Raw genomic sequence first — 18,794 nt, forward strand, 5'->3', positions numbered from 1 at the left:
TTCTTTGCTCACTGTAACCTGGAAATAATATGCCTCTTGCAGGGCATATATACCAACGTGGGTGGCAAAAGCTCTGAGTTGCAGATGTCCTGAAGACCTGCTTCTAGGCTACGCCACACAGGGAGGCCCTCCTCTTCCTCCTCCACTCAGGCGATTGCAGAGCCACCTCCAGGCCTCACGGGGGGGGGGAATCCCGAGGGGGCAAACCAGGGCGGGACCATGCGGACACGCCCCAAACCGGGAAAGTCCGCCCTGGTGGGAGGCGTGACTTTCTCATTTTGGACCAGCGCACAGTCACGGTCCGGTTTTGCCTCTCTCCCGGGATGGCCCCCCCCGGGTTGAGCGCCGCCGCTCTTACTTGCCTCTTCCGTGGCTTTTTTTGTTGTGTCAGCGGCCTCTTCCGCCAGCCACCACCCAATGCGGCTGTTGATGTGGCCCCTCTGGCTGCCACAGGGCTCTATTGGAGGCTGGAGCTCGTCCTATGCTGCAGGCTGGCCACGTGGGCCGCTGAGGGACTGAGGCAGCGGACAGAGGTGGGCAGCGAGAAGCAGCCGCAGCAGCAGAAGCAGCCGACCACTCGCCTCTACCTCCTCCTCCTTCGCCGCCTCCTCCGCCCGCTCCCTTTCCATGGCTGCGGCTGCTCACGCAGCCGGCCGGCTACCCTCCTCCTCCTCCTCCTCCTCCTCCGTGCGCTTCTTTCCATGCATCGCGCACTGACCAAAAAAGGGAGCTTGTCCCCTTAAGAAGGCAGAGCCTTGGAGGAGGAGGTGGAGTGGAGGAGGACTCTGGGCGAGGGGAAAGGGCTCTTTCCTGGCCCCATATGGCTCCAAGCAGCAAGAGAGTGCTTCCCAAACTCTACTTATTTATGTTTTTAGGACTTCAACTCCCAGAAGCCTCAGCCATTTTAGCCAACTGGTAGTCTAAAACACCTGGAGAGCCCAAGTTTGGGAATCACTGAGACGAAAAGCAGGACGAGGAGAGTGGCCATTTCCGGTCAGCCTTCTTTATTTATTTCTTTTTTCAGGGCAGGGTTGTGTAAAAGAGTCAGTCTGGTTTCATTGTATTTATTTTTATTTTATTTTTAGTTAATTTTATTATTAATAATATATGTGTTTCCCTTGTTTTTTATTTTATTTTTGGTTAATTTTATTATTAATATATAAGTTTGTCTGTCTAGGAATAATGCCAAAATGTCCTCCATTTTGATCATGCCTAAGAAACATGCATTTATATTAACATTTTTTTTAAAACAAGCATCAAACTTTCCGCGTGTTCTCCATTTAAAAAAAATGTGCCCTACATTTGAAAATGTTGTCCTACATTTGTCCCGGTTTGGAGGTCCTCACTTATGGCAACCCTAGGCAAGCCTAACCCCAAGCTATAGCCAGTGAGTAAGCTTTATGAGTGGTATTTTAACCCTCCAGAATTGGGGGAAAGTATCTTTTTACAAATGAATGTGTCTCTCACACTAATGACTTCTTTAGGTCTGTCTTTGGATTCTCCAAGCTGAATCTCTCTAAAAGGTGCATTAGAGGAAGTAGACTGAAGTCTACAAAAACCCATGCTACCAACATCTCTCTATCAGTTATTCTCAAAGGTGCTACAAGATCCCTTTGGGTACTGATTTCCCAGACTAACATGGCCAGGTCTTCGAATTCTACGAAACAGCCTTGTGATCCTTTGAGAAATATCTGTTTCACTGTACGGTTACAGCCAGCATATGTTGCAAGATGGCAATTTTTACCTTCCATGGATTACAGAAGGAATGGGGTGGAACTGATGGGAATAGGCAGCAAGCAATTCTTTTGGGTACATTTATGCAGTTTGAAAAAATGTATTAATGGGAACTGAACCAAATCCTCACATGCATATCAGATTAATTCCAATAAATGCCTCATTCTAATATTGCTAAGAGTATCTCTCTTCCTGTAAACCCTACAACTAGAAGATACTGGGATGATGCTGAAGTGAAGGGCCAGGCCTCCCTCTTGTAACCAGGGAGGAACCTCAATAATGTTCAGCAGATCATATAACATGCAACATAAACACACATAAGCTCCCCCTGGAACTTAGCCACTGTCCTGCACACTCTTCCTCTTTCTCTCAACCTCCTTTTACAATGCTACCAGTCCAAGATGGCACCTTGAAAAAACAGGGACTTGCAATTCTCCTTAGTGGCGTTGCAATAAAAAAGAAGTGCCCGCCATCACCATTGGTCTCTTTCTTCCCAAATGAGATACTACTTCATATAAACATGCAACATAAACACACATAAGCTCTCCCTGGAACCATACATGCTAGCTGAAGTTATTCTACAGCTAGGATGATGAACTCGAGGTTTCCTCCCATATTCACCAAAGCTGGACTGCAAGATCAACTAAGGTGTTCATCCACATGTCGTAACCCAGTGATTCGGAACCCGTGGCCTTCCAGGTGTTTTGGACTAAATCCCCTAGAAGCCTCTATCATTGTGGCCAGTAATATTGGATTCTGGAAGCTGAAGTCCTAAACACTTGGAGGTCTAGAGTTTGGGAAGCACTGTCTTAACCTAAGGAGGTGAGGAGGACAGCGAGGGCCTTTCCAGTGGTGGCACCATGTCTGCGGACACTTGAAGAATTCCCTCTTTGTGGTCTTTTCAGCAACAGGAGAAGACTTGCTTCACTCTTCTTGACTGAAACATCAGCAGCTAAGGCAGACCCAGGAGCCATGTTTCTGCCCCTCTGACACTTGGGGCAGGTGTTCACAGCCAGCCAGAAAGGCCAGAAGATAAAAACAAAATTTAGCACCCAAAAGCAATACCATTTACATCTCTGAGTGGTTTATAATCTGTAAACCAACTGCCCCCAACAAACTGGGCACTTCTTTTAGCAACCTACAAAAGAATGGAAGGCCAAGTCAACTTTGGAGCCCTGGGATCGAACTCACAACACCGTAGCTGCAGTATTGGCATTTAACCACTGCATCCAGAAGTCCATTTCTGGTCTCAAAAGTAGTGAAGATGAGACACTTGTTGCTTTAAGGTTTCACTAAAATCCCAATGTGCTTCTATATCGGGAGCAGAAAGCAATGCACAAAGGAGATTTCATTTCTTTCTCCTGGTACTTCATCAGCAAAAGCCTACTTTGTCAGCATGACTGTGTCACTGAGAAACCAAATGCTTAATTTGGCTGTTCCATAAAAAGAAACTGCAGGTGGGCAGAACTGCTTGAATAAAGGGGGAAATAGAGCAACCCCCCACTTTTTGAAGGATGGTTTTGAATCGGGGAGTCATTCTAATGGGTTTAGATGGAACTAGGGTAGGAGGAGAGAAGATGGATAAGGATGGGTACAGTGGGCCTTCCACATTCGCTGGGGTCAGGACTCCTATGAAAGTGGATAAATTGCAAATCAGAAACCACTAGGTTTTCCAACCTGAGAGAATACCTCTCTAGGAGCCTTATCACACTAGATGAATCCCGCTCAAAAATAGGATTTTAGAATCCCACAAATGCAAGATGATTTTCAGACACATTTCTCCCAAACAGAAATACAGTAAAGCAAACAGATAGTGGGGGGGAAACAATAACACCCTTTTACTTTCAGGAAGTTCCCCAAAGTAAAAAGGTGTCATTTTTTAATCCACTTTCCATTCGCTCTGGCATAACTCTATCGTCAACATCTTTGGGAATTTGACCATAGAATCACACTGGAAGACCTACAAATGCCTTGAGAAGTGTTTTCTCTAGGAATCTCTAACAAAGCTCTGTGACTATGAGCAGCATAGGAGACTGCTTTCCTTGATAGCCGTTTTCTTTCCTTTGATCACCCCAAATTTCTTTCACCTCCTGCTAAAAGTGTAAACAGGAAAGCAAAAGGTCTAGACAGAGGATAAAATGTTCAGGCAGCATGTGACTCCTAGGGCCTGAACTGCTAGGCAATATTGACCGCTAGAAGCTCTCCTAAGTCCTCCAGAGACCTATCTTACTTGCCTTCCAGAACATCAGGACCCAGGAGAGGCCTGATGAAAGCAGGTTCCAGTTAGCAGGCAAGTTGAGTTCCTATGGGAGCAACAAAAACGCCTCGATGAGGAATGCAGTATTGTCTGCAGTGTCTACCATCAGCACCTAGGAAAACTCCCAGGAAACATGTTCTAGTTAACAGGCTTCAAAGACTTCCTAGAGAAGGCCTATATGTCAACAGTCCATGGTTGTCTTCCTTGGGGTGACATTCCCCACCATCACTGTCCATGGGCAATGATGGATAGGGATGCAGGATCTTCAATCCATATCACTTACAGGGTACTAGATGCAGATAAAGGAGAGTGCACCGGTAGAAAAAGTACACAAGAGCAGCAATTTCTGCAGAAAGATCTTCCCATCTCACATAATGGCGAACGGGCCATTAAAGATGCTTCCATTTCCTCATATACAAAATCACTGTGCATCATGATCTTCAACAGGGAGAAATGTAAGGTACTGCACTGGGGGGGGGGATGAAATGCACAGATATAGGATGGGGGACACCTGGATGAATGAAAGTACGTGTGAAAGGGATCTGGGAGTCCAAGTAGACCACCAGTTGAACATGAGTCAACAGTGCGATGCGGCAGCTAACAAGGCCAATGCAATTTTAGGCTTCATCAACAAAAGTATAGTGTCTAGATCAAGGGAAGTAATAGTGCCACTGTATTCTGGTTTGGTCAGGCCTCACCTGGAATACTGTGTCCGGTTCTGGGCACCACAATTCAAAAAGAACATTGAGAAACTGCAGCATCTCCAAAGGAGGGCGACTAAAATGGGGAAGGGTCTGGAAACCATGCCCTATGAGGAATGACTTAGGGAGCTGGGGATGTTTAGCCTGGAGAAGAGAAGGTCAAGAGGTGATATGATAGCCCTGTTTAAATACTTGAAGGGTTGTTCTATTGAGGAAGGAGCAAGCTTGTTTTCTGCTGCTCCAGGGAACAGGACCCAGAAGAACAGATGCAAGCTCCAGGAAAAGAGATTCCACCTCAACATTAGGAGGAACTTCCTGACAGTAAGGGCTATTCGACTGGAACACACTCGTCCCTTGGAGATTTTGGTGGAGTCTCCTTCCTTAGAGGTCTTTAAAAAGAGGCTGGATGGCCATCTATCAGGAATGCTTTGATTGTGAGTTCCTGCATGGCAGAATGGGGTTGGACTGCTTGGCCCTTGTGGTCTCTTCCAACTCTAGGATTCTATGATTGCTGAGTTGTGGTAAAGTGATGGACCAGGGCTTTGGTGATCAAAGCTCAAGTCCACTGAGTTAGTCCATTTTTGTCAGATTGGGTTAGTCAACTGCTCTTAGCTTTATCTACCTATCCTTTGCTGCATCAACACTGTGGAAATGTTGTGTGTATGTGCCTTCAAGCCGCCTGTTGACTTATGACAACCTTGTGAATTTCCCACAGGGTTTTCTTAGGCAAGAAATCCTTAGAGGTGGCTTTGCCAGTCCCTTCCTCTGAAATGTAGGCTACAGTACCTGGGATTCATTGATGGTCTCCATCCAAGTACTTAACAGGGATGAGCTTGCTTAGCTTCCAAGATCAGGTGCCCTTAGGATATTTAGGTGACACTCCTTGAACTGCCATGGCTCAATCTATGGAGTTTGGGGAATGGTCGTTTGTTGTGGCACCACAGCTCTCTGAAAGGGAAAGCTAAATGTTTCACAGAGCCACAAATCCCATAGCATTGAGTCATGGCAGTTAAAGCGGTGTCAATATGGGGTGTTTGTGCAGTGTGGATGCAACCCTTGTGAAGATAACAGGGAACCACATATGCTGCCTTGAGAAAATAAAATACACGGCGGCAGCATAATCAGCCCTGGACGCAATGGGACTCACCTGTGCAGTGCTTCTGTAAGCGAAGGATCTCCAGGTGCAAATCATGAAGGAGTTCCATCTGCTCCTTCTTGAGGAAGGCGATGTGCCTCTGGACACTTTGGATTTGGTGCTCCAGGGATAGAGTCTCCATTGCAACGCAGTTAACAGTCTGAGCCTAGAGGGAACAGAAGACTGTTTATGAGCCGCTTATACTGGAGTCGCACTGCTGGGGGAAATTCATGCGATTGCTGCTATTTCTTTCCATCCCTGTCCTTTTCTAGGAGATTGGGGCCCCAAATTCTTGAGCTAGGAATCTCTAGGTCCTCCAGTGCAACTCTGTGGTCAACATCTGCCAGACACTGACCATAGAACTGAATTGGAGGAGCGACAAATAATGCCTAGCAGAGTGTTCTCTCTAGGAATCTCTAGCTCCTTTAGGGTGACTTTTGGTTAAAGTTGATCATAGAGGTGCACTGGAGGACCTAGAGAGAACATATTACTAAAATCCGTGAATAATCAAATCTGCAGACAAAGCTGCAAATGTGTAGGGACGAGTGTATTTCAGGGGAAGACAAGGCAAACCACCTGTATTTCTTGCCTAAGAAAACCTTATGAAATTCATGGGGGTTGTCATAAATCCACAAGTGAACATATACACACAAAGCCCACCAAACTCAGTGGGATTTACAAACACACAATGTGTGTGTGCTTCAAGCTGCCTGTTGACTTATGGTGACCCCATGAATTTCATAGGGTTTTCAAAGGCAAGGAAAAACCAGAGGTAGTTTTGTTAGTTCCTTCTTCTGAAATACAACCTACAGCATTGGGTAGTCATTTGCAATGTCCCATCCAAGTACTAACCAGAGCTGACCCTGCTTAGCTTCCAAGATCAGATAGGATCTGATGCTTGTGTGTGTAAGTTGAACATTCTATAAAGTTGTTCGTTGTTGTTGTGTATCTTCAGGTTGTTTCCAACTTATTAAGACCCTAAGGAATTTATCATAGGGTTTTCTTGGCAGGTTTCTTCAGAGGGGGTTTGCCATTGCCATCCTCTGAGGCTGAGCGAGTGCGACCTACCCAAATTCACCCAGTGTGGGTTTCCATGGCTGAGTGGGGATTTGAACCCGGGTCTTCCAGTATCCCAACACTCAGACCACTACATCATTCTGGCTACATGAGATCAAATTGTGGAGGGAGGAAAAAATGATCATCTGTTCCAAGGTAATTGAATCAGCAAGCAGAAAATGCAAATGTCCGCTCAGGTTTTCATCAATAGTGATTTATTGATTTCATGCAGGCCTGCTTCCAGGTTTTGGGTGACCACTGTGGAGGCTGACCTTGTTATGCGCACAGTGGCAGCAGAGGAGAGCAGAGCTCCAGGCTGCATGATTCCATGTGATGGCACCACCATCTTAATGACATTAAGTGTGCCACCGAGACATGTCACAACTAAAATAAAGTCACGATGAGTTTGAGCATGCAGGACTCTGTTCAATTCCATGGCTGGGTTTGACCCTCGGAAACCTAGTGCCATGGGCCAGTAGTAGCCATGCGCTGCTATCTAAGGTAGGTAATGGGGTTGGTTATGAATGGCAGGTGCACAGTATCCAAATCCCTGCATAAATCATGTCCTGGTTGTGGGCACTTCTGCATAGGAAGCATTTAAGCAGAGTCTCAATGGTAAAAATGTCAAGGATAACAAGACAACATCTTGCATTGAGGGCCATTCATTGGTGACTGGGTCAGAGTACATGGCCTCCAAGATCCATCCTAGCTCTGGGTGTATCTACACTCTAGCAACAATGCAGTTTGACACCACTTTTACTGCCCTGGCTCCACCCTACAGAACCATGGGATTTGTAGTTTTGTGTGGCACTAGCACTCAGCAGTACACATAAAATACTTTCCAATATGCAAGAATGACCATAAGTAAGCATAGCACTCAGATCAAAATCTCATATTAAACAAACTTTCTGGGTACTTGGCTAAAAACAATGGTGATGCCATGCAAACCTTCCCAAGGAAAATTAGAATTCGGGGCAGTATACAGAAAGCATTTTTAACTGCTGTGTGAACAGTGTGATGCAGCAGCTAAAAAGACCAATATGATCCTAGGTTTCATCAATAGGGGTATAGTGTTTAGATCGAGGGAAGTGTAACAGTGGCACTCTATTCTGCTTTGGCCAGACCTCACCTGGAATACTGTTCTGGGCACCACAATTCAAAAAGGATGCTGAGAAGCTGGAGCTTGTCCAGAGGAGGGCAACCAAAGTGATAAAGGATCTGTAAACCATAAAGCCCTAAGGAGGAGCGACTTAAGGAGCTGGGTATGTTAAGCCTGGGGAAGAGAAGGTTAAGGGGTGACATGATAGCCATGCTTAAATATCTGAAGGGATGTCATATTGTGGATGGAGCAAGCTTGCTTTCTGCTGCTCCAGTGACTTGGACATGGAACAATGGATTCAAGCTATGGGAAAAAAGATCCCTCCACAACATTAGGAAGAAGTTCCTAGTGGTAAGAGCAGTTCAACAGAATACACTGCCTTGTACTGTCTTTCTTTGGAGGTTTTTAAGGAGAGGCTGGATGTCCATCTGTTGGGAGTGCTTTGGTTGTGAGGTCCTGCATGGGCAGAATGGGGTTGGACTTAGGGTTGCCATAAGTCAGGACCTCCAAACCGGGACAAAGTAGGACAAATGTAGGGCAACATTTTCAAATGTAGGACACATTTGGGTTAAAAAATGGATGACATGCAAAAAAAAAATGGAGTTGTGTGAAAAATCTTTATAAATGCATGTTTTTTAGGCATGATCAAAATGGAGGACATTTTGGCATTATTCCTAGACAGATGGCAGAAATGGACTTGCCCTCGGGTTCAACTGTCTCTCAGAAGTGTGTACTGGGGCAAGGGACTGTGGTTTTTCTTTACTGCGCATGAGTTTGTAAAAATCACAGCAAGTTACATGGCTGTGCCTCAAGGCTTGATAGCAATATCACCAACCACCATCACGCATCTATCACCCACTATAATTGGCCAAGAAAGGCAGACTGGTTAGCATTCAAATCACATAAATACACAGAAAATGCACTTGCTATAAGTTAATAATAAAAAATAATAAAAAACAAGGCAGGGGTGTATATATTTAATAATAAAAATTAATGTTAAAATAAAAACAAGCAACAAATAAAAATTAATGAAATAAAAAAAAAACAAGCAATAATAAAATTATAAAATAAAAACAAGCAATAATAAATTAATAAAATAAAATAAAAAACCAAGCAATAATAAAAATAAAAAAATAAAAAATAAAAAGCAATAATAAAAATTAATAAAATAAAATAAAGTAAGTTATTTTTATTTTTAAAAATAATTTAAAAACCCCAAAAAACAAGGCAGACATAATGGCCACTGACTCAGCTCCTCCAACTCCTCCTCCTCCTCCTCCTCTGCCCCAATTCTGCCCTTCAAGGCACCCTTCCTCCTCCTCCTTCTCCTCTCCTCAGGCTATGGAATCCTGGGAACTGTAGCTCTGTGGACCATTCATCCTCCTTTTGTCAAGAGAGCTCTGGTGCCACAAGAAACTACAATTCCCAGAATCCCATAGCACTGAGACATAGATGTTTAAGGGGGGGGTCAAACTATTTCTGCAGCCTTTTGCTACCCTAAAGCCCTTCCTATTTACAAGCAAGGCAAATCTCTTCCTTCCAAGCCACTGAAAACCAACCCAAGTGGAGGAGGGGCTGATTGCTTCTTTCCCCTTGGTCAGCTTTGGGAGAATTTGCATATTACAAGTAAAGGTGTTTAGGGCCTCAAAAACGATCTGTGATAAAGAATTACAAAACATACTGAGTGGTAACATTTAAAAGATGAGGCATTTAGACTCCCAGGGAAACAGGAACATTGATGGTCTTTTTTTCTTTGCTCACTGTAACCTGGAAAGTAGGCCTTTTGCAAGACATAATACCAAGTGGGCTGGCAATAGCTCTGAGTGGCAGATTTTTGAAGCCCTGCTCTCTAGGCTAAGCCAGGCAGGGAGGCAAGGGGGTGGCACACAGCCATGGAGGGAGGGGTGGAGCTGCCTCCAGGGCCTTGCTGGGAGGGGGGGAGTCCTGGGGGTGGGGCCAAACTGGGGCGGGACTGTGTGGCCCAGCCCACAACTGGGAAAGTCCCGCCCCCAGGTGCAACCCTAGTTGGACTGGATGGCCCTAATGGTCTTTTCCAACTCTGTGATTCTAACTAACTTTCAAAGTGAGTCAGTTGAAAAAGTTTAATCAAAAGAGGGGTATGTGTCAAGCATAGATTAAGATACTAGTTAAGCCTGGGTTCAGGGCCGGCTCTAGCATTAGGTGACATAGGCAGTCGCCTGGGGCGCAAAAATATCAAGGGCAGCATTTGCGCCCCTCTTAGAGCGTGTGCATGTGCGTGCACACATGCGCGCGCACATCCCCAGCCCCAGGGTGCTGAAAGAGCTCCTCCTGGCTTTGCTGGTCGTTGCACCACCAGGGAGTAAAGGGCGCTTGTTGGAGCGCGCGCACACACACATGCAGCCCCAAACGTGCCAGGGGCGCCACTTGCGCTCCTCTAGGCTTCAGGAGGAGCGCAAGTGGCGCCCTGACGTTTGTTTGGGGCTGTATGCGTGCATGCGCGCGTGCGCTCCACAAGTGCCCTTTACTCTCCTCCCGGCACTGGCAAAGCCAGGAGGAGCGCAAGTGCTGCCCCTAAACTTTTTGTGGGGCCTGAGGGGGAGGAGCCAAAAAGCCCTGGAGGAGAGGGAGGGAGGGAGGAGAGGCTGCATCACGCTGCATCCACGCTGAAGAATAACCAGGTTTGGCAGCCCTTTAACTCTTTTCTGGATCATGGCTATGGAATTCTGGGAGTTGGAGTATGTTCTGGGGTCCAGATATCAAGGCTTGTTCTTTTCTGGCTCAAGGCTATGGAATTCTGGGAGTTGGAGTATGTTCTAGGGTCCAGATATCAAGGCTTAGCTCTTTTCTGGCTCAAGGCTATAGAATTCTGGGAGTTGGAGTATGTTCTGGGGTCCAGATATCCAGGCTTGGCTCTTTTCTGGCTCAAGGCTATGGAATCCTGGAAGTTAGAGTACGTTGTGGGGCCCAGAGCTCAAGGCTTAACTCTTTTCTGGCCTACTTTTATAGGACACATCCTATATTTCAGACTTCTGCCCAGAAGGAATTTCAAAACGTCCTCTATTTTTTGTAAGATGAGCAGATGTCCTCCTTTTCTAGGATGTGTCCTATGTTTCAACCTTCTGGCCACGAGGAATGTCAAAATGTCTTCCATTTTTGGTAGATGACACCACGTTCTCCTTTATTCAGGACACAGCCTACATTTCAGCCCTGTCCAGGAGCAATGTCCCAAACGTCCTCCATTTTACCAGGGTGACCAGACATCCTCCTTTATCCAGGGCACGTCCTACATTTCTGTCCATGTGGAATTTCAAAACTCCTGGTTTGTTCAGAGAGTGTGGCTTAGCCAGCCTTTCCATGAGGCGAGAGTGTGTGACTTCCTTGCCTAGTGGGCTTTCTTGGTTTATTCAGAGAGCCTGCCTTGGTGACTTGGGTGTGTGCAAGTGTGTGCCTTCAAGAGGTTTCTTGGGAGGTTTGTTCAGAGAGGGTTGACTTTGCCATCCTCTGAGGCTGAGAGAGTGTGGACTTGCCCAATGGTTCTCTTGGAAGATTTGTCCAGAGGGATTTGTCTTCACCTTCCCTTAAGGCTGAGACCTGTGACAAGGCGTGTGACATCCCTTGTGTGCCGCACCATTTGGACATGGCTCATGAGCCATCATCAACACGTGCCCCGTGTAAGATATTTAGCATTCTCTGTTGGAGAGAATCAGATTTTCATCAATGCTGGTCTCCAGAGTCATAGAATCCTAGAGTTGCAAGAGACTGCAAGGGCCCAGATCCAGTCCATCCCCTTCTTCTGCAATGCAGGAACTCTCCATCAACACAGCCCCAGTTTGACAGATGGCCATCCAGCCTCTGCTTAAAGACAGCCTCCAAAGCAGGAGACTCCCACCACAATCTCTGAGGAAGGAGTGTGTTCCACTGTCAAACAGCCTTACTCTCAGGAGGTTCCTCGTAGTCCAAACACACAAAGCTATATCCCAACCTCCTATCCAGGAAGAATGTCAAAATGTTCTCCATTTTCAGCATGACTGGAAACATGAATTTATATTGTTTTTTATTACTGTTTTTGGCTTTTAGTTGGTTGTGTTCTCCATTTTTGAACATCCTACAATTTGTTCTATATTTTGTCGTACATCCTGTCCTACATTTTTCTTACATTTTGAGGGGCGCCGGGGGGGGGGGGGGACCAAAATATTTCTCTCCTAGGGTGGCCAAATATCTAGAGCCGGCCCTGCCTGGGTTTGATCTGGATCAAGCCTCGTTTCTGCAGAAAGTAATGGAAAAAGTTAACTACTTCTGATGGGAAATTTTGGTAGACTTTCCAGAGGCTCCTATCTGAAATCATTCATCACCATTGGTTCCACTGACCTCAACCATCTGGAGGACCACAATTTTCCAACTCACTTTTTTACTGGCCAGAAACCTATTGGTAGTTTCAAAAAGAGTTAAACCCACTGAATCAATTGCTGAATGGTACGTCAACCCATATGCAAAGCCAATAACCATCTCGGCTATACAACAAGCTCTGAAATCCATCGGACGGTGGCCTTTATTAGGCCACCTGGACAGTGCAAAATACATCATGCCAGCTTTCAAGCTACACAAGCTTCTTTATCAGGCAAAGAATAGCATGCAAGGGAAGTCAAAATGGCACGGTTGGAGTCGCAGCATCTGCATTTTTCCTTCCAGATGGAATGTAGATAAAAGGCCAGTCCATCTCCCAGTGCACTTGGGGTATTGCTGTGCTTTGTAACTTCAAATTGGAAGACAAACCAAATTACTTCTGTTTTGCTGCCTTTGTTCCCAGCCTTAGGGATGTGTGTGTGTGTGCATGTGGGGCATCTATTTATTCTGCACAAACTTCTTATATAATACCAGAAAGCAAAAACGTAGATGCGGTGACTCCAACAAAGCCACTTCCATCCCACTCTGTGCTATTGTAACATTTTTGCCTGGTGAAGAACCCTGTGACCTTCAAAGCACAATGTGTTTTGTGGCCTAATAAAGGGATCACTATAAGGCCAATATATACAGCAAACTTGAGCTTATGTGCTCAAGCCACGGGGAGCGTGCGGGGCGGCGCATCCCATTCAATTGAATGGGCGCACATGCCCGTGGCGCCCGCGCTCTGCCACGCCACCGTGCACGAACCCCATTGTTTCCAATGGGGCTTGAGCATAGGTGGAATTTGCCTTACGCAGAGGGGTCCGGAACGGATCCCCTGCGTAAAGAGAGGGCCGACTGTATTGTTTTGCGGCATTGTCTGCTTGGTCTGCGCTGCATGCCATCCTTCCACCTTGTTCCCTAAACAGGTTCCATATTGCCATTGCATTTGGCGCTCGGAATATGTTTTCAATAAATAATAAATAAACTGCATCAGGGAAGGACAAGGTTTGCAGTTGGGATCTCTGGCAGCTCAAGACCTTCAGCTTTCCGAACCGGAGGGTTGCCAAGGCAGATTTAGCTGCCAGTGTCGGCTATTGGTCTAACGTGCACCAATGAGTTGACTTGATCGGAAATGGGAAAGTGCAGCTCCAGAGGTAATGTTCCCAGTGCTTGGGCAATGCAGCTTTCATCCATGGCATAAGAGAAGCACCATTTTCTTGATGGGGAAAAAATCAAGGTTTGGATGGAGAGCTTTGTGGGCGTTGTCTGCCACTGGAATCTGGCAGCAGACGTTTAAGAGATTGGACCAGAGCCTTCTCCCTCAACTACACAATTCTGTGCCACCGCAACCACATCAGCACCCCCAACAAAAGTGAAAGTGGAGTGTATTAGGAGGTCCTGTGCAGGTGCAGAATGGCCACTTCCATGAACAAAACAGTATGCAAAGGGATCTTGCAGCATCTTTGAGACTAACTGATAGAAAGAGACTAGGAGTATGAGCTTTCTGCATCTGATGAAGTAGATTCTAGTCTAGACTCTGAAAGCTCATGCTCCCAGCTTCTTTCTTTCAGTGAGTAGCAAAGGCACTACAACAGTGTTTCCCAAATTTTGGTCTTCCAGGTGTTTTGGACTTTAGCTCCCAGAATTCCTTACTGTTGGCTAAGCTAGCCAGGGGCTCTGGGATTTGACGTCTGAGAAAGTAGACTGAAGTCTAGGAAAGCTCATGCTGCCAATTTCTTTCTTTTAGTTAGTCTCAAAGGTGCTACAAGATCTCTCTACATACTGGAGGACCAAAGTTTGGAGGGCCAATGCACCTTAGAGTCACCATATGTTGGAAATGACTTGAAGGCACACAACACACAAAGGGTTCTGGTAGAACCCTTTGTGTGATGTGTGCCTTCAAGTCGTTTCCAGCGTATGGTGACTCTAAGGTGCACCTATCAAAGGGTTTTCTTGACAAGATTTCTTCAGCGGAGGTTTGCCATTGTCTTCTGCTGAGGCCGAGAGAGTGTGTCTTGGCCAAGGTCACCTAGTGGGTTTCATGGCTGAGCCAGGAATCGAACCCTGGTCTCTAGAGTGGCACTCCAGTGCTCAAACCATTATGCCACACTGGTGCATACTGATTTTCCAGACTAACACAGCTATGTCTTTGAACTCTATGAACAAAATATAGTTGGCCCTTCTTATGCATGGAATTTTTATCCATGGATTCTAGCATCCATGGGATGAAAATAATTAAAGAAGTATAAATTCCATATAGAAAACTGTGATTTTCCATGTAATATAAGGCACTATTTTGCTAAGCCATTGTATTTAATGGGATTTGAGCATCCACGGATGTTGTTATCCATGGGAACCAAACTCCAGTGGATAACAAGGACCCCACTGTAGGTCATGCTTAAGGAAAAGTGTGTGCTGGGAGACCCTGACAACAAAGAAAAATAAAACCCAGCCCTGGCACCTCATGTCATGGGGTTTCCACCTTGACTGGGGGGCACACAGGAAACTAGATTTCCTCCCCATTCTCCTTCCAGATTTGCTGGTACAAAAGCAGAAGAACCCGCTCAGCCAATACATTCCTGTTGGAGGTTTGTGTTGGTCTATGGCTGCAATAGTCCATTCTATTCTGTTGGAGCTCCCCAGTCGGAACGGCTGGATTTGAAATATATGAATATGCATCGCCAAAGACTGCTTTCTTTACCCCTGATTGTCTCATCTCTTCCACCAGACATCAGCTCTTCTTAAAACCAGGGTTTCCTCCAGCCCTGACCACTAAGATGGGCAGATCAGGAATCCAACCTGGAACCTTGAGTTGTGCCAAGTGGGTGCCCTACCCTGGAACCATGTGTCTCACAAAGGATGGAGACCTACTGGATTGCAAAGGAAGCATCTTTTTGTCTTGCAAATGGATTTAAACTTTCCCGGACTTTGAGAATTTCCCAGTAGATACATGGCTAGAAGGAGGAGGAGGAAGTAAGTGCCAGCCTGCAAGAAATACCCCTCCACACCATCTGAACTGAGACTAAAGCAGCAAAATGCAGGCCTATGACAAACATCTTGAATCTTTTGTCTCCTGTATGGTTTTTAATACCTTGCTGGATGAAGAGGCCAGTAGAGCTTTGAAAGCTTGCAATGTGTATACTGTACTGTGCATTTTGGTAGGCCCAATAAAAAGTATCATTGGTGGATTCGGGGTGTTATTGGACCACCCTGCTTTGTTTTACTGGCTAGCACTAAGAATTTGGAAGGCAAATCCTTTTCTTCTTTGGCATCTGGAGAGGGCAGCACTTCTGGCAAGCACTAAAGTTTCCAAAGCTTTGTTCTCCAGATGTTTTGGATTTCAGCTACCAGAATTTCTGACTGTATGTCAAGCTGGTTGGGGCTTCCGGGAGTTGAAATCCAAAACACCTGGAAGACCAAAGTTTGGGAATCACTGCACTAAAGGAACAGTCATTAAATGGCTGCTGGATCATTTGCATCAGGGAATGATGCCACTGAGCATATGCAAAAGTAAGTTTCCTCACTGGGAAACTCCACTCCAGAGCCCATTCACCTTGGCATTCAAATGGAGTGTTTCTGAGCATAGCTACCTATGGCCCAGGTCTTTATTTAAGCAAATCTGTGGTCACATTTGGGGAACAGCTTGCATTAGTTGAGAGTTAGATCAGATACCTTTTGAGGTCCCTTCCAACCCTGCCATTCTGGAACAGTGCTTATCTGCAGACACAAGGTGCATCTCTGCACTGTAGAAATAATGCAGTTTGACCCCCCACTTTAACCACCATGGCTCCATCCTACAGAATCCTGGCACTTGTACTTTGCTGAGCCACCAATACTCTTTGGTAGAGAAAAGTAAAGATCTGTAAAAACGGCAAGTCCGGGGATTCCGTAGGATGGAGCTACAGCACTTAAAGCGCTGTCAAACTGCATTATTTCTACAGTGAAGCCTGCATCTACACTGCAGAATGAATGCAGCTCGGTACTGCTTTAACTGCCATGGTTCAGTGCAGGGAATCCTGGGATGGATAGTTTGGTGATCTAGTCTGCCTTCTCTGTCAGTGTACTCTGGCGCCACAACAAACTATACATCCCAGGATCATGTGGGATGGAGCAACAGCGCTTAAAGACAAAAGGCATTATTTCTACAATGAACAAGCTGCTTCATGGACATTGGAGAATGAATGCAGTTTGACACCACTTTACCTGCCACAGCTGAGTTTGGGGGAATCCTGGGATTTACAGTTTGGCATGTCAGGCAGTCTTGTCCTTGGTATTACAGCAAACTACAAATCCCAGGACCCCTTCGGATGGGAATACAGGACTTAAACGGCATTGAGTATGGCTGCCTGGATGCTGGAGAAGAAATGCACTTTGACACTGCTTTACCTGCCAGGGCTGAGTGCAGTTCAGTGGGCAAGGCAGTCTTTTCTCTGATGCCACTATTGTTGTTGTGTGCCTTCAAGTCATTTCCAACCTATAGTGACCCTAAGTGGAACCTACCCTTAGATTTCCTTTGCACCTATGGTCACACACTGGCTTTCATGGCCAAACTGGGAATCAAACCCATGCCTCCAGAGTTGTAGTCCGGCGCTCAGACCACTAGACCACACTGCCTCATACTGACTGTCCAGACTAACACAGCTGTATCTTTGAATTCTACGAACAAAAGAGGTCATTCTGAAGGAAAAAGGCTGTGCTGGGAGACCTTGTCAACAACATAAAACCATGCCTTCCCCTGAGGCTGAGAGAGTGTCACTCGCCCAAGGTCACGCAGTGGCTTTTCACTGCTGAGCTGAGAATCAAACCCTGGTCTCCAGAGTCCTAGTCCAACACTCAAACCACTAGAATTCAAAGATATAGCCGTGTTAGTCTGTAGAATTAGAGACGTACAGAGATCTTGTAGCACCTTTGAGACTCACGGGAAGAAAGAAGTTGGCAGCATGAGATTTCCTAGGGGTTTATCACACTGGGGCTGATTTCAACATTAAAGAGAGATGAAAGTGCATTTAAAGCATCCCGCAAACAAAGCAGAAATGGCGAGTAACTGCCCGAATGAATATCACACGCAATTGCACAAATAAAGTGATAATGGAAATGCATTGTCCCTGAAATCCCGAAAGTAAAAAGATGTGTGTTAATGCTTCTTTGTGACCACTTTAATGGTGGGTTTTGTGCAACGTTGTGTGAAATCATTTCATGTAATTACCCAGGATATTCAAAGGATAAACTCCCGATATACTTTGTGTAGACTTCAGTCAACTTCCTCAGATGTGTGCCACGGCAAACTCCAAATCCCGGAGCCAGGGCTGTGAAAGTGGTACCAAACTGAGTTTATTCTGCAGTGTGGCAGCACGGGGGGGCTTAGTCGAAGGCCAGTGCAAGTGGCTTGCATGGAGCAGAGGCAAGTGGCTTGCACAGAGCTTGCATTGAACAGTTTAAAGAGATGCAAGTGGCTTGCATTGAGCTTGCATTAATAATAATAATAAATAATAAAATTTTATTTATAGACCGCTTTTCCGCATTGATCAAAGCGGTGTAAATAACATTAAGAGACATGCAAGTGCAGTGGCTTGCATTGAACAGTTTAATGCACATGCAAGTGGCTTGCACTGAGCCAGAACCACCCCCTCCCAGCCTTGCCAAGGCCTCCCCCCAGGTCTCTCCCATCTTCTCCCCCTTACCTGGGCCAAAAGAGGAGGCGAGAGGAGGCGATGGGTACCACTTGGAGTCATCCGTGGAGCTGGGCAGAAGATGAAAATGAAGGATGAAGGATGCTCAGCTTGGGGACCATGGCCTCCAAAGCCTCAGGGGGGCGGAGAGTTGATGGAAAGGGGGGGGTTGCAAGACCCTCCTTCTCCTCCCTCCCCAGCCCCCTTTGCACCAGATCCTTCCCTCTTGGTCCTCTTTCAGAGCATCCTTGCGCAAAGGCGCAGGGATGCTGGAGATGCTGGCTCCATCCTTTCCAAGTGGTCCTTCCAAATAGGAGGATGCAGGAGATGGATGGCTGGATGGCTGGGGGTTCCAAGGATGCTCTGCATCCAGAAAGCCCAGGATCCCACCTTCCAGCAGAGCAGCAGCCAGAGGCAAAAAGGAGAAGCGCAAAGGCGTAAACAGAGCAATAACGTGACCGGAACTGGTGAGCTCAACAGCAGCAGAAAAGAGGGAGGAGGAAAGACAGAGAGAGAGAGAAAGGAGGGGGAGAAAGCAAGATCAGGCCCATGAAATCACCTCCCGCCCCAGGGATCATTGGGGATTGGGGGCCCTTGGAGGATGCTGATGGAGCCCATGGAAACATCTTTTCCATCTGCTTCTCAAGCCTTCCTCCCCCACTCTTCCTCCAGATCCCCTCCCTGCTTTTGCAGAGCTCTGAAATCCCAGGGCCAAGGATCTGGAGGAAGAGGTGGGTAGGAAGGCTTCAGAAACAGATGGAAAATAGCTCTCTTC

General features: G+C 46.3%; 1 protein-coding gene and 1 long non-coding RNA gene across 2 annotated transcripts in view; one reads left to right on the forward strand and one right to left on the reverse strand.

Moving 5' to 3' along the window:
• The window catches only part of CCDC92B (coiled-coil domain containing 92B), a 36,337-nt gene extending 17,861 nt beyond the window's left edge, over positions 1 to 18,476 (reverse strand). Inside the window, exons 1-2 of the mRNA XM_042442220.1 lie at positions 18,032 to 18,476; positions 5,840 to 5,993 (exon numbers count right to left, since the gene is read on the reverse strand). Coding sequence (XP_042298154.1) covers positions 5,840 to 5,993; positions 18,032 to 18,082 — 205 coding nt within the window. The 5' untranslated portion in view covers positions 18,083 to 18,476. The remainder of the gene's footprint in view (positions 1 to 5,839; positions 5,994 to 18,031) is intronic.
• Positions 916 to 15,538, forward strand: LOC121916778. The gene is made up of 2 exons (XR_006100918.1): positions 916 to 993; positions 15,079 to 15,538. It is a non-coding gene; the product is annotated as an uncharacterized LOC121916778 (long non-coding RNA).
• Positions 18,477 to 18,794: the final 318 nt, after the last annotated feature.

Source organism: Sceloporus undulatus, chromosome 11 (genome assembly GCF_019175285.1).
Source record: "Sceloporus undulatus isolate JIND9_A2432 ecotype Alabama chromosome 11, SceUnd_v1.1, whole genome shotgun sequence".
Lineage (NCBI taxonomy): Eukaryota > Metazoa > Chordata > Lepidosauria > Squamata > Phrynosomatidae > Sceloporus > Sceloporus undulatus.